Here is a 16,594-nt window from a genome sequence, read left to right as displayed (position 1 = left end):
CCCTGCCCGGGCGCCCAGGTTCCCGTAAGGCCGCCCGGCCGCCACCGCGGCCCTGGCTGGAGTCCACTCTCGGCGGGGGCCCGGCGCCCCCAGGCCGGGGCTTGATGTCCGGCCGGGGGTTCCGGGGCTCCCCGCTGGCGCCCGGCCCCACCGACGGCGCTGGGCTCCGAGCCCAGGCCGACCTCCGCAGGGCCTCGGTGCCGCCCCGGCCGCTGGTAGCGCCTCTTCCCCCGAGCCGCCCAGGAGAACCCTAGGCGGGGGGCGGCGGAGGAGGCGGGGGGCGGCGGAGGAGCCGCCCGGAGGCGGAGGGGCGAGAGCCGCTGGGCGGCGGTGCGCGCCGGGAGCGGGAGGCGGCCCGGCCGGGTCACGCCCGCCCCCGGCCGCGCCACCGCCTCTTCCTGTCATGGCCGCTGCGGGAGCGCGGCGAGGCGGCGCGGGCCGGTGCCCCTGAGAGCTGAGGGCCCCGCCGGGCAGCGCGGAGCGGGGACGTTCCCCCAGCCCGGAGCCGGCGGCAGGAGGTGACTGAGGGGCACCGTGCGGACAGGGCCGGCGCGCGGGGCTGCCCCGGGGAGCGGCCGGCCCACCGCCGCCGGGACGGGGCGCGGGCGAGAGGGGGACGGGGCCAGAGACCTGTCAGTGGCCACCGCCGGGGGAAAGGGCGGGAAAGCCGCTCGTCCCGGGCGGCCCAGGCGACCTCGGCCACCGAGGACTATCTCGGCGCGGTGATTCGGCTGGAGTGGAGTTTTCTTGAGGGCAAAACTATTGGGGAGCGGCACGTCCGGGTCAGACCCGGTGGGCTCTTGCAGGGACGTGCCCTGAGTTGGAGGAAAGACAATTCCAGGGGAGAAGGAAGGGAAATGCTGTCACGTTCCTTTTGTTTTCCTTGTAGATACTGCTCAAGAACCTGTTTTCCACCGCTTTCCTCGTTTTAACTTCCTCTTGGGGTCAGCTGGCTGGCAGCATGCCTTCTGCCGAGAGCACCTCAGAACTTTTCCTGGTCCTCGTTTCTTTGCTGCTGGTGCTGCCAGGAGTTGAAGCCCTGGACGCAGGAGACACCATCGCCTTCCTAGTAGGCCTGGCTGTCAGCGTTGTCGGATTCTGTGCCTGCCTTGGCTTGTACGCAAGGAGAAGGAATGGACAGCAGTGATTTCAAGAAGATGCTCAGATGAAGAGAATTTCCAAACACAGCTTGGGGTTGAGATCTGGGGTGTAAAACTGAGCTTCAGTTATGGATAATTTTCAAAAACCATGTAGTAGATATTTCTGCAAACCCCTCTTACTGTGCTTAGATATTGCCTTAGAGAAGGGCGAGGCCTTTTTGAATGGGGAAGGAAAACCACAAGGTGGTTCACAGAAAATGGTTATAAATGCAACATGCGACGGAGATGATCAACAGGTTCCGCAATTTTGGTTTCAAGGGTTAATCAGGAGGAAGCAGCTATTAATCTTCCAGTCAGGGTGACAGAGCTTTGGAAGTACTCCTAACTAGATAAGTACTCCTAACTAGCTAGCTAGTGAGCAGACTGCTTTGACTCGTGTGTGTGTGCTCACATTCTTTGTAATGACAGTTAACACCTAACAGCTCACTACTGCTGTCACAGGGATGAGACTTCAGAGAACTAAGAAAACATGGAAAACGTTTTTTTTCTTATGTATTTTTATTTTAGAATGTGCCTCTCCTGTAGCCTGTGTTCTTCTTACCAAGTAGATACACTTCAGAATGGGACCACTATTTTTCTTTAGTGTGTATTTCACAGAAAAGTACATGTAAGGTTACGCAAATCAGATTAAGAATATGATTTTTTTCTCTTGTTTATTTTTTGTACTCAGCTTTCCTTTAGGCACACCAGGTTGAAGGCTTATTTCATTTGGTGTTTGTATTTTTTTCCCAAAACGTTATGTCTTATTATGAGGAATTACATGTAGTATTTCTGCATTAGGGGATTATTAGAATTATAACAAGACGGTTGTGCACGTTTCTTTTGCAATATGGAAAGAACATGTTTTGTTAAAGTCTTGGGTTTAGTCAACAGGTCCATTGTTCTCAAGTGTCTTCCTCATGACAAACTTATGTTGCTAGCTAAACATTTAGGCTTTTTACCGAATCGATGCATATGAGTTCCATAGAAGATTAGGACCACAACCAAAGTAAAAAATCCTGATGCAAAATGGGAGATGTAAATAGTCTTATTCTATTCATGCTCAGTCAGATTGTATGGTGTATGGTTGAAAGACTCTACTCAGCAGCATATCCAGGACCTGTTTCTTTCCTTAAGTACCAAAAGTGAAATGGCACAGCCAAGAATGTGTACTGCAGGTCCCTCTGGCTTCTTAGGGTGTTCTAGCTGTCCGCTTGAGACAAGGAGCACAATCTGTAACAGCAGCAGAATAAGGAGCATAGAGAGGTGAGCTCTCCACAGCTCACAGAATTTTCTTCTGATCTTTTGCTGTGGACGCTGCCACTCTTGCTAGAAGTCTTGACTTTTATCTTTCAGAGCTGGGGAAAAAGGTTAAATGTGATGCAGAGCTATGCATTCTGATACTATTCCTCCCCTTCCTCTCTAAGTGTCTCTGTTCAGCAGAGCACAAAGCAAGGCAGGTCTTAGAGAAGTAATTGAGTGGGCAGATCATGTTCTCCCAATTCGAAGATTTCTGTATTCTATATGCCATTTGTGGCTGGCTTGACTTCTCTCTCCAACCTCTGAGGAGACAGAAGCCCTGGTTATTTCAGTCTTGCAATTTATTTCCCTCTGTCATGGTTGGTAGAGAGAGGAAGGTAAAAGGAAAGCTTCCAAAATTGCAATGGGGCTGAAACTGTAGGACTCAACCCAGCAAGCCACAAGAATGTAGGTTTCTGCTCTCAAGTTACAGGAATAATAATGGTCACAAAGTTACTCTGATGAGATCTACATCTTGCCAGGTAGCTCTTCTTGAACCCTTTTTGTGGCTTCCAAAGTCAGAATGGGATATGGTGCACAATTACTATGTACAAATGACATTTGCAGGCTTAGAGGAACTTCAGACAGTAGCGTTGCCTTTGAAGGCTGCCCAGCAGCAGTAGGTGATCCTGTGTGTGATTACTCAACTGGGTCAATGGAAGCACACATCAGGTGTGATCTTCCATGTTCTACTTTGGCTAAACCATTACCCTTTTAAAAAAACAAACAAACAAACAAGAAAAACCCGTCCTCAGTTGACTTTGTATTTCCCAGCATTCAAGTGGTTTGTCAATTTCTGATCAGAATATTAAATATTGCTCTTTGAATAGAATAGATGCTATCACAAGCAGTTTTCCACAGACTCCTTTATCTTCACTTTGGAAAAGATCCCTGGCAATAGTTTCACAGAATTGTGCAACAGTTTCACTGCATCAGAACAAAATTTTAGCAGAGTGATTAGCGTCAGGCATAGGGATATGAGGAAGCGTGTTTTTTGCCTGAAGCTGTATGTACTTCATTGAAAGGTGTTTGCACAGCATAATGGTGTTGTTTCCTGGATTCTGACAGAAGCTTTATTGTTAAGAGACTTGCATTTGTCGATGACTTGAGTGTAAAATCGGATACCCCTGTTTTTCTTCTGTCTTAATAAACTTTCACGTATGATTTGTCATCAGTTTGATGAAGTGGTTCTTAGGAAAACAGGGATGACAGAAATGACTGAAACTGCTGAAATTCCTTATATTAAATATTATTTTCTTATATGCTTTGTTTATGTTAGGTGACCTTGCAAACTAATTTGGTGTAAGATGTGTTTTCAGTTGAACTTTTGTACAGTAAGTGTACTTCTCTTGGTCCTATTACTTGTAGATGTAAAAATTACGTTGTTTCAATATCAGTTACTTCAGAGCACTTCGAAGGAGCTGGTCCTCTGACTTTGAAACTGCAGCTTGCAGTTGCAAAGAAGCCCGTTTCTCTGGTAGAAGGGAAACTTGAAGCATTTCTTTTGACTGCGAATTTTCAACATACTATTATGTAGTTGCCTTTATACCAAAAAAGCCATTTATGGCAGTTTTCTACCTGGAGACCCAAAGATATAAAGGACCATTTTCTTTCTTTTCTGAAGAACAACTATGTTCTAGTGCTTTTTAGTTTTTTGAATGATACATTTTTATTATTTTTTTTTAGACTTCAAAAAAGCTTGTTTTATCCCAGCATTTTATGAAAACAGGGTTCTAGCTCTTTTGGGACTTCAGCTTAGTGCACAAAGCAGTTCACTTTGTGCACAAAGCTAATACCATTAGTGGCCGTCTTTTGAGCAGAAAGCAAAACCAGCCTGTCAATGCCCACCTCTTAACAACCAACCTACCCTCTAATTAGTGCAAGAAAGCTGCAAGTCAGGAATGAGTAGCTTTTGACTGCTATGATTTCCATGTGCTTTAATGATGGTGTAGCTCAAAACCTGCCACCCTATGAACATCAATCAGCGTATGGTCCCTTTGTGACCGGACAGAAGTCCTTTGCTCCTCATGGCATACCTTCAAGTGCTATACACCAGCTAGGTGTTCTGCTGGGTACAGCAGTACCTGGGACTGGAATACACAAACTTGCCTCTCTGGGTGCATTTAAACTGATAAACCACTGCTGTGAACCCTTCTCCCACTCCTGCTGCTGCTGGTGATGCTGCTTTAATACTATCGTGAGACTTAGCAATTCTATGGCGTCTTCCATCTGAGAACCCTTATCTGCTTACAGGTATTAATGTTTGCATCCCCATCATATCCTTTGACGAATGGGACAAGTGGAAGGAGAGTCAGTGACTTGTGGGAAGCAGGTGGTACCTCCAGGAGGCCTCACTGAGATTTCTGGAGGGTGTTGTGCATGTGGTTCTCAGCCATCGTGTCCCTGCCCAGGGACTCCCTGTACTGACTAGACGGCAGTCTGAAGCTCTGGTTCCTCTTCACACGAAGCTGTTTACATAAGCTTTGTTAGAAGGGAGTAGGGAGTTGAGTTCAGCATTGTTAATAAGGTAAAACACGACTAAATGGACGAACCGTCATAGGTCTGTTACCATGGTAAATGCTCTAGTTATTATACTACAAAAGTACCCTTTCTGTTCATTTTTACATTCAAGGAAAGGCTTGGCAGATCTAAACTGATGTAATGTACAAGAGATTGTTAGGAGTGGTGGAAAGGAGGGCTTGGATCTGCTTGTCCTCCCAGTTTACACTTGAACAAATTGTTAGTAAATGATCTGAAGTCAACAGAAAGTGTGGGTTATTCATCAGATTAGAAAAATAACATGACTAATTCAGAACCAAATGCGAAAAAACATATCAGGTGAGATTTGATGTCACGAAAGATGGACAGGGCCCAAAACACTTAATTCCTGCTGAAATCAATCTTCAAAACTTTTAAGGGACAAGTTTTTAATATATTAGATGCTGACAAAACCAAACTGCTAAGTGTTAAATTGTTAAAGAATGTAACCAGTTTTGAAATTATGAAGGTTTTCAGTTCCCATGAATACACAGTAGCAGCTAAATACTACAGTTCCAATAATCAGAAAGCAAATTTCCAGCAAAGCAAGCTGCTAGAATGGTATGGTAAATACCATAAAAGCACATCTATATTGAATTAAAAATTAAAGAGAAAAAAAATTATATAGGTATTAAAAACATTTCCAGGTGTTCTACTGGTCTCCTCAGCTCAGTTTGACCATAATGACATTTGAAAATACATGGGAGGCTCTGTCGCACCAAGGTGCAGGTGCACGAGGCAGTCAGCAGAGCCTTTTGTTTCTGGATCATTCATCTGATCAGATTGGAACAGAGATTTTAATCAGAAAAACAAAAGGTCCCTTTAGAGTGCTAAGCAAACGGTCCTGTATAAGCTCCCAATGTAAGTGAAGGCCTGAAAGTGGAGTGGCTTCCAGCAGACATGGAGTTGCAACTGTTAGAGGCAGGGAGGAAAGAACTGTGTCCCCAGACACAGTACCGTAGAAAAGAGCTTGCTGCTGGGTTGGGTTAAAGTTTGTGTTCTGCTTGAGCCTTCCTGTATTGGCTCTGTTCCTCCTCGCTAGACTTTGTCTTGGAAATTTTAACTGGAACCAACACTACCGTCAGCTTTCCCAGCTGCCATTCATTCAAGGCACTAAAATGTTTGCACACATCTTCATACTGGTATTCTCCATTTTGCGAGCATAAAAGTGTCCTGGTTTGAGGTAGAACAGAGTAAAAACTACCTTCTCTTGCTGAATGGAGCCAAAATGCTACAGAGCAACACGATTCCATAAAACTTACTAGAGAAGGGTCTGTCTTTTTCTTCTGTTCTGTTTGCACAGCTCTTTGCACGCATTGCAACGATACTAATAAATAATACAACTGCATGTCCCTTCCCTACTCTCTTACAGAAAAGCAGCAGTCCTAAAACACGACTAATTTTAATCCTGGCACAATTAAAGTGAAGAAAATTGTTACGTTTATCAAAATATGTTCCCTTTCCATTTCATGAATTACCTGTGAAACAAGAATATCTTTAATTAATTCTAGTTCAAGGTCATTTTCTGCTAACCTTTTCTGAACTCAGATGGCTATAGAAATTACATGGTCAATACCTGCACTTATTTCTGACTGTAACCTAACTGACTGTTCATAGGTCACATGGTAGCAGTTTTAAACTTTATTTGAATCTATTCAAATGATCTGGAGGATTAGCAGAAGTCATGTTGACTCATTTTTCCTGGAAAGCACATATTTATTTCAGTGTCTGCGTGAATAGGAAGGAACAATTATGCCTTTTCGAAGTTTGATCTTTTCAGAAAGGCCATTTGTGGTCAATTTCCAAAAGTCTGTCTGAGATTGAGACCCCACCTGGAGTATTGCGTCCAGGTCTGGAGCCCTCAGCACAGGAAAGACATAGACCTGTTGGAGTGGGTCCAGAGGAGGGCCACAGAAATGATCAGAAGGATGGAGCACCTCTCCTGTGAGGGAAGGGTGAGGAGTTGGGATTGCTCAGCCTGGGGAAGAGAAGGCTCCAGGGAGACCTTATAGCGGCCTTCCAGTACCTGAAGGGGGCCTACGGGAAAGATGAGGACAGACTTTTTAGTAAGGCCTGTTGCGACAGGACAAGGGGTAATGGCTTTAAACTAAAGGAGGGTAGATTTAGACTAGATATAAGGAAGAAATTGTTTACAATGAGGGTGGTGAAACACTGGAACAGGTTGCCCAGAGAGGTGGTAGAGGCCCCATCCCTGGAAACATTCAAGGCCAGGTTTGATGGGGCTCTCAGCAACCTGATCTAGTTGAAGATGCCCCTGCTCAGTGCAGTCTATATAGTCTATAGACTATACTCCGTATCTACTAAAAAAAAAAAAGTCATCCTTTTTAATAAAAAGTAATATCACAACGGGTCCTACCTAAGTCACTTTTCATCTCTTCATAAAAATTAAAGATGTTGATCATATATCTGGAGCAGTTGCCAATAAGAAACCAGTATTCAGCACTAAATGTCACACAGTCATATTTTCCATTCTATTGTATTTGCAGAAAGAAAACATAAATCCCAGAAACAATTATACATTAAAAAAAGGCAAAAAGTGCTTTTCCAAGAAGAAGTTGGTGTTATCTAGTAATAATTACAGCCCTGGTGAAAATCTCAGTGAAGTCAGCTCAAAAAAATTTATTGTCCTAAAATAAAATCAAGCTCTCCTAAAGGGGTGACCAAACTGTGTCTTTTGAAGCCCACACGACTTTGCCACAACCATCTCCCATGCCAGGGTTATGGCAGCAGGCTCTCCTGGTGCAAGGGATGCTGGATAATCTTAAATCCTGCCTGGGGAGTGACAGACAGCTGGGTGTCTGTGGGTGCCAAATGCATGCCCAGGCCATTGCTACCCTCTCGCTCCACGGAGCCATCTCCAGCTGTGACAGAAGCCAGATAGCTGATCAAGTATTTGTTTAGACGTTCAGGAATAGCTGTGTGGCTTATCCATCTTTAACCTTCTTCCATGCCAGATTTCACATGGCAAAATTTAGTATTGTATGTTACACTTTATTTTTAAAAGACCTGTATATAATGTTTTAAAATATGGAATGTGTGTGGGCTGGGGTGTGTGCTTGCATTGAGAGAAGTAGGAAAGCAGAGGTCACTCTGTCAGCTGAAACATTATTTCTAAATTGTCGATCCACAAAAGGGGAAAAAAGAAATCGTCTTTGGGAAAAGACTGAGCCAGGAAATGTTCGAGGTGACCTCCAGAGGTCCTTTCCAACCTAATTTACTGTATGATTTTATGAAATCCTAGTCATAAATGGGATGCATAAACAGCAGCTCAATTCACTCATATCTTTATGGCAAACAAGGATATATTTGTGGTGAACAAATCTAATCACAGTGTGAGCCCATAGGGAACCTGACTGCAAAAGCTGTGAGGCTGTTCAGTCATCATGTAAGACCACAGGGAAACCAGATGTACCAGGATTCTCCCACTGCGTCTAGTGAAACTCAGTCCCTGAGGCATTAAAAGGTTATGGAAAAAAGGGAGCAAATACAGCATATGTACAGTAATCCTCTTTTCAGAGTGGGATTTTTAGAGATGGGCTTATGGGGCTAGTACTATACTCTAAATGGAATTCAACTGCTTCAGTGCAAAGCCCCAAATGCAAATTATCTCAACTCCTGACCAAGTCAACCTTTTGAAAATATTAAGTTTTGACAGCCTGAATAAAAGACTGTGTCACACATGGAGTTCCCATTGGCATCAGTGGGAGTTTAGGACAAGGTCAAATACAAAATACAGGTTTGGATACAGTAGCTACATGGATAGGATGGAGGGGTCCCTGTCATTTGATCAGTAATGCACCTTGCACCAGATGGTGCTCATGGGGAACTGCAGCCACATTAGGCTCCATCCCTACCTCTTTCCCTAGGAAAATATTAGCTGAATTATTTACTGTGATAACTGAATGCCAAATTTTCATCTGGTTAAAAACCAGCCTGAAGTTGCTGAAATCAGTGCAGTTATCCTGATTTAAATTCATTTGGAACAGAAATCACAAGAGGCTTCATTCTGACCTTGCACCAGCCCTTACACTTCTGTGTAATGCAGCAGAATTATTCTTGATTTCCATTTATGTGAAAATCTAAATTGGTTCTTAAAATAGATGCTGTCTTTTTTTTTTCTCTCAGCCTGCTACCAGTAAATTATTTGACCTACATCTTAATAAATATTAGAAAAATCATTCTCCCCACTCTTATTGCACAAATACACTTCAGAACTTTTATATTCAACTTAGACTCCATTGTTCCCCCCCTCCCCCAAGAATATCAGCCAAGGCAAAAGGAAATTCATGAGACAACCCACTATCAAGGACACCATACTAATATAAAATGGCTCATCACACACTTTTAATGTATGTGTGCTGTACATGTCTCATCTACATCAGTTTACCCTTCTGCCTTGTTGCTCTTATCATTTCATTAATAAGAGCAATCTGTGTCTATCTCAAAGTGTTCCTCAAGAACTCTCTTCATCCAGTCTACATGAGGTTGTCTGTATTAAATGAGAAGCACTTTGTAAATTTTCTTTTCCTCTCCAGAAGTAACAATGAAATCCCAGTAAAAAGGATTATGTACTCTCAGTTTCAGAAGGGCCAGCAAGGAAATTTATAGCTATAGATATAAATGTAAAGCACTCAAAATCTGAACTTCCATGAGCTCTGCCAAAGGTTTCTCTGCTTAACTCCCAATAGACTTAATAGGAATTAAGAATTAAAATCCCTTCTACTTTCAAAGGAATACTGACCTTCCAATAGCAAATACAGAGCATGTGATCACTTTATGCACACTACCAAAACAATCCGAAATTGGCTGTACATAACAGTTGTCAGACTGCTGCTTTAATATATCATTATGCCAACTGTCTTAACTCAGGACAATGAAAATTGCCTGATTTAGTCCAAAATACAGGCCTTGGGAAGGAAATGTCACAGAAACAGCGTGAAGAGGCACTGACAGACCTACTTAAATACATGCTCTTCTCTGTGGTAGTGGCCAAGTCATTTGCTCAGTAAGAATTCCATGTCCTCTTACAGGACTGGGCTTTTGGGTTTTCGTTATCTGGTGTTGAAAACCCACTTTCCTTTTGTCCTGGGTTTGCAACAGCTGCACTCTGGGTTCTCAAGAAATAAATGCTAAGGAAGTAAACTTCATGAGTGAAAGATTGGGTTTTTTCATATTTGAACCAGCTTACAGTAACTATTTCTGTGAAGCTTATATGGAACTGGGACATCTGTAAAGAGTTTTTTAAGTACATATGTTTCTCTACACTTACCACAGAAATAATAAAAGCCCATAAACTACATTGGTTCAAAAAATTCCTTCTAGGATGCTCGCACTGAACACACCAGAACAAATCTTTCACCATCCCCTGGTAGAGAAACTTCAGAAATCCTTTCTTAAAACTGCTACATAATACAGTTTTATTCACATTACAGCACACCTAAGCCTTAAACCATAATGCTGAGTCAAAGTCTACTAGACTTGTATCTCTTTCTTCATTTTAGCACTAGGAAGCCCGATGTTGAGATCTCAACATATTCTTAGTACTAATAATTATTCATCCTCTTATTCTTTCTTATATTTTTCAATTGCAGAAAACTTCCAGACATGATTTAACATATAGGGGGTTTTACATTAAAAAGAAGCATTTAGCATTATTTTCTGTTTTGAAAGGTATCTTACTGTATCTATTCATTAGAAGCCATATTTGAATATCTGTATCCCAAATTTAGCAGATTCTTAAGTAAAAGTTAAAGGGTTTAAGGGTTGAACACCTACCTCACCTTAAAATAGTTTTAGTTAAAGTAGGTTCATAATTGTATTCCAAGACTGCCAAGTGAAGCAGAATTCTGAAAGTTTCATGATTAAGACTATTACTTTAGCTCTCTCCAACTTCTCACTGTATCTACCAAAGGCTGTCCCAGCTCCATTACCTAACTAGGTTTGCCTAAATTGGTCAAAAGCGCATTTAAATCTAGTCTCGCAGTTACATTAATTCTATGTTCTCAGTTGCCTCTGGGTGCCTGTGACAGCAGAAAATAACTTCTTACGTTCTTGCAAGTTTTTTCTTCTGATTTCTTTGGTCTTACTCCAGAATGGCCATTAAGTTACTCTCCCTTTTTTAACTTTTACTTGTCTTTCAGCTTCATCAAGTTTTCCCAGGATGTGATCCCTGTTTTGGTAACTAAACCGCTTGGGCAAATAAATCATTCTGAGCAATTGGCAGCTCCTTTTGTCTGAAGGTCTTCCATTTGATTTCAGATTGGCAGCATCTCATTATGTCCCACGGTTGGCCTTGTGGCAATGTCCTTTGAAAATTCAATATACTAAAAAGGTTAGGAAAAAAGAAAGAAAAAACCTGCTTTCTTTTCAATATAGAGCATGCAGGTTGAAACAGATATATCTTGAGGACCCGTGATATCAAAGAGAATTCATAACTTCTACATAAATTCCTCAAATTGCCACAGTTTTGTTATGCATGCATATTTATGAGGAGATATTATACATAATAGAGAGATACAGTATATCAACTAAATGTTCTGTTAGGTTTTGAAGCATTACATTAATACCAAATTTACAACGCATCACAGAATTACACAACAGGTACGTTTTACTTGGCTACTGCTGGTCCTCTACTGTGAGGAACTGGTGTGTTCACTCATCAAAAGAGTGCTTTTAAGTCCAGATACATATCCTAGATTAGGAAAAACAGATTACTAGTATTTAGATCTCTTATTGCCACATTTTATTTTAATAATGGAGAGCAAATAAGTTCACTGAGGCTTAATAAAATTATGCAGTGAGGAACTGCAAGAGCTTAAGAGGTGATTTAAATATCTAAAACATGACTTCAATGGAATGTAGGACATAAACCCTCCAAAAAGGGACCCAGAAATCCTCACTGCAGCAACAGCAAAACTTATCAGTGCTCACTTTTCAGTTGACATTTATACTTTGGACCCAAGGTTGCAAGCTTTCCATTCATGTGTAGAACTGCCCAAGAGCGTGCAGCACAGAATCTCTGTGATCCAGATGTGAGATGGAGCAAAACCTCAATGTCTCGCTCCCAGCAATGTCCCTAGAAGAGTCTGATCTGAGTGGTGCATTCCAGTAAGGTACATCAGCAGCAGTGCTGAGGCCAGTGAACGCACAAATGCTGCAGGAAGCTCACCTTTTCCATAACCACCGAGTAGTTCCATCACACAAAACAGGAGATCTGGAAATCAAGCCCAGGCTCCCACCTCCAAAAAAAGTTTCCTGGAGTACAAGGAGGTACAATCCTAGAAAGCATGCTCTCCTGTTTATCCTGGACCCTCTCTGCGTAAAAACACAAGAGCAATGGCACAGGGGCTGGGTTGGGATGTGGAAAAGACAGAGATTGACTCTCATATCTGCTAGTTAGGAAACTTGCCAGTTATGGCAGGATTTAGGTCCTGGTCCCAGGTCCATGGCCTGACATTATGCAGCCATTCAGAAAACAAAGCAAAACCAGCACTAAACAACCTAGGCAGCAGGCCCCAGATCCCACGTGTTTCTCCAGGCAGCTGAGTGTCTTATCTAGTACCGTGCGACATCCTGTCCCTGCTCAGTTTTTCACACTTTTCTTTAAATACCATACTCAAATATTGCCTAACTATATGCAAATACTAGTCCAATTAAGCAAAAGATATTGCCATTTGCTAACATTAAGCTTGGCTGGTTTTGTAGGTGACATTTCAATAAAACATTCATTCATTCATACCTCCATGAAATAAGCAATGCAGTAATAAATTTATATTTACAGTTGCATCACAGAGCTACATTCATGCAGTTCCTCCTACTGTGCCGTTGCACTGCTGCTCTGATAGTATCTGCAGAATTCACACTGTCGTGTTTCTTAGCAGATGACCTACCTTTATCCAGAGATAGACTGTTCTCTGCATCCTTTCAAGTATAAAATTTAAAATTGCTTCTCCTCGTTCTACATATAAATGAGAACATTTCATACTTAATATCCAACAAACTGACAAAATGGGACCATGGCATTAGGTTCTAGATATCAAATTAGTTGCAGTGAACGGGTAACAGCTGAGTTGACACAGGACTATCCCAGAGTATTTCCGCTTTCTAGATCATAAGACCTGAAGCTCACTGTTAGAACATACACTCATGGTAGCTGCTTGCAAACCCAGTGTTCACTCTCCATCTCAGACGTTACAGACTTGACTCTCCATTGCCTCAATCTTAAGCATTCAAAGCAATTATCATTCAGTATACCTTTTTAAACCAATTTGTATTTTCTTTGCAGAGCTTTAAATCAATCCAGAGTCATTATACTGTACATGTATGTATTATTTAAAATTAAAATTTAAACAATAAACTAGTAGGAAGTCTAATGCCTAGATGTGAAGATGTGAACCAGTCATATCAGCAAAAATAAATATTTCTAACATTGAAACTGTTAATTTTTGTCACTAAGCACAGCCTAAAAGTTCTCTGAAAGCTGACAGTGACAGTTATCCTATTTTATCCTATTATTTTTAAATCCCACTCTCAGTATATTGCTAGAAATAGAAAATGCTATTGCCAAATAGTCTCTCTAATCCTACAACATACTGTCCATTCACGGCTCACCTCTAACCTAACCTTAAAGATGGAAGAGAAAGGAAGTATTTATACATCTCAGCTCTACAAAAGTGATTGATTTGACATGTATCCCCACACGCTAATAACAGTCATCCAAATAGTTCCGTGCGCACTGGAAGAAACAAAGCAGTAGCTGCAACAGAAGCGAGGAGGAGCTCAGCAGCGGGACCGTTGATCTGTTTGTTACTGAACAATGAACAGGATGTGTGTAGTCTGTCACAGAACCAGCGTGGTCTTTGAGTCTAAAGCAATGCTGTGCTTCCTATTTGCCATTCTGCCCCTGGACACCGAAATCACGGGGACATATCCAGTGTCATCCATGCACAGCTGAGCACAGCCAAGCCTGGTCACAAAGAGTTCGAATTGGGAACGGACTGAAACTCCAGGCCATGGCCAGTTTTGACCAGTGGATGAATCACTGTATGCCGAAGCCTCAGGTATGGACCAGGGTCCCTGGGTAGTGGTGGCCAGCCTGAAAGTGGTGGTCAGCCTGAACGAACAGCAAGGGAAAAAGGTAAACTCTAGGACAAGCAGCAACACCTACATTCACAGAATAGGAATCTCACCTGCCTCTGAGACCTCTCTGCTCATGTATCTGACTTGACTAAATTCAGCCTCCAGGTTTAAAAGACAGTGAAGGGGAGGAAACGTGCATAAATTCACTTAGTCATTATATAGCTTCATGACAGAAAGTATATGAAAAATAATGAACCATAATCACTCCTTTCATTAGGCCCCGACCATGTCCTAACAATCTCCACTGAGCCAACAGAACAAAAAGAGATGGGAGCAATACCTGACAGCCTGACAGCCTGGCAGGGCCCCCAGTCAGCCAAAGAAGCATTATGCACATATTCACACATGCTGGAAAATTACGGAAGAGCCTGGGATAGAGGAAGTTTACATAACTGGTTTAGTTAATTGCATCACAGACATGAGGCTGTATAGACCTAATATCCGGAGCATAAAAACATTGGATGCAGCTCAGCTGGAAGAAGCCATCCTTCCCTTGTCCCTCAGGCAATTTCAGGTTCCTCTCTCAAGGCAAGCATTCCATTCTGTAATGTCACTAACCCCATTCATTTTGCTCCACAGTGTTCCACTGGCATCTGTAATGGTGATAGGAAAAAAGCGTTCTTGAATGCTGTGATTGGCACTGTTAATGACCATGACACTGCAGAGCTGCTGTGTGCTTCAGCAGTGGTTAGCTGATTTCAAGTCCTAGAATTTCTGTTTAGTAAGGTAAACCAGAAGGATTACATAGCCTGTGAGAAAGCATTTTATTGAAAACCCAAGTGTTAAAATAGCACAGACAAAAGGACTATCAAACATAATATCTGAGAAAGGGTGAGGTGCACAAGTAACATAAGCCAAACACTTCCTATGTTTAAAACAGAAAATCTACAAGCTTTTGTCCATCCTCGGTTTTTAAAGCTAATAGACAACACTTCTAAAATCACAGTAACAGATTGGACTTCTGGAGTAAATGAACTCAGGTTTCTGTGTTAGTGGTTCCAAGGTGCTGACTTGCATTGGCTGGAAATCTTCTCTCGTGTGGGGATGCTCCACTTTTACCCAAACGTGGTTGGTTGAGTGTCAGAAGATAAGATACGAGAACAACAGTCAAAGAGAAGAGAATCGAAGAGATCTTGGGGAAGAGGCCAAGTCTGCTTAGCTATGCATCGGAGTCAGAAAATCATTAGCATGGCCCTGGGTCAGTGGTTCCAGTCCAGCTTCTAAATTCTGAAAGACTCTCTACCTGTTTCTCACCAGACTGTTTTCATATTATTGGTTAGACAAGCCTCATGCAAAAATCATGCCTTTCACCACAGGTGAATTAGTCATGAATTCCTAACTGTGCTCAGCATTGCTCCTTTCAAATATTTTGGTTGCTGAATTATACCACTATGATGTACTCACATTACCGTATGTCATATACAGAAAAACAAACCAGTGAATGGAATGTATTTACAGTAGTTGAAAGACATATCGTAATGTAGCTTATACTAAAATATGTACAATTAATTGGATTAATTAAACTGCAGATGAAAATATATTAAATAAATGAATCACTACTTCTGTAAGACTATTCCCAGGGTCTGTGCACATGCTTCAATAAATTCCATCGATGAGATTTGTAAGGAATGGTATTTTATTCTTTGTAATAGAAAAAGAAGAAAGCCTTTTTCCTCTCGTTCTACATTCAGTTACCAAAACACCAACAGATTTTCTGGCATAGAAAGAGAGCGGAGAGACTGGATATAGCAGGAACTTCAGTAAGCTTGGTGCACATTCTCTTGATGTTCTGACAAGAGGTTCTTTCTCCTCCCTGGGAGTACAGGGAATAACAGCATGTGTCCTTCTGAGGTCAGCAGCTCAGGACCTCACTGTAGATCCTGCTGCTGAGGCATTTCTACACTGCTGCCCATATTAACTAAAAACTGTTGATGGAATAAGATTTTCAATACTTCCCACTAACAAGAGTACAAGTTCAGAATTATTCACATTAAAAGATTTGTGCTACAGACATATAAGAGAGTGCTTAGCCTCTGTTATTTAAAAAAAAATACCAAAAAACACACACAGAAAAACCTGAGCTAAACAAATTGTTCAAAGATTAAATTTTGAATATTATGTTATTTATATAGACAATTTATGAGGGATCCAAGATGGCAGTATTATATTCTCAACCATGCAAAAATATTATCTCAACAAATGTATCTACTTGGAACTACTTCTCCAGATAATATAAAGTTTCTTTTTTTTTTTTTTTTCCTTCTGTGGAGCTCAATCATTGGTCTGCATCACTGTGGAGGTGACTGGATCTATCTTTTTTAAGTTACATGTTATCACGCCACCTTGGCTGTGAAAACAAGCAATTTGGTAATTCTTCAGTACCGGACAACATACATATGGGGCAGAACCAACAACAACCACATATAAACCTTTCTTTGCCTCTCTAACTCTCTCTTTTC

General features: G+C 41.9%; 1 protein-coding gene across 1 annotated transcript; it reads left to right on the top strand.

Annotated features, from left to right (window-relative positions):
- The first annotated feature begins 362 nt into the window (after positions 1-362).
- On the top strand, positions 363-3,607 carry SMIM30 (small integral membrane protein 30). The gene is made up of 2 exons (XM_054188264.1): positions 363-518; positions 890-3,607. The coding sequence occupies exon 2, from the start codon at positions 962-964 to the stop codon at positions 1,145-1,147; it is 186 nt and encodes a 61-aa protein (XP_054044239.1). The 5' UTR covers positions 363-518; positions 890-961; the 3' UTR covers positions 1,148-3,607.
- The last annotated feature ends 12,987 nt before the right edge of the window (positions 3,608-16,594 follow it).

This window comes from Rissa tridactyla, chromosome 1 (assembly GCF_028500815.1).
Source record: "Rissa tridactyla isolate bRisTri1 chromosome 1, bRisTri1.patW.cur.20221130, whole genome shotgun sequence".
Lineage (NCBI taxonomy): Eukaryota > Metazoa > Chordata > Aves > Charadriiformes > Laridae > Rissa > Rissa tridactyla.
Note: the sequence above shows the minus strand (reverse complement) of the source record. Positions and strands in the feature narration are given on the sequence as shown.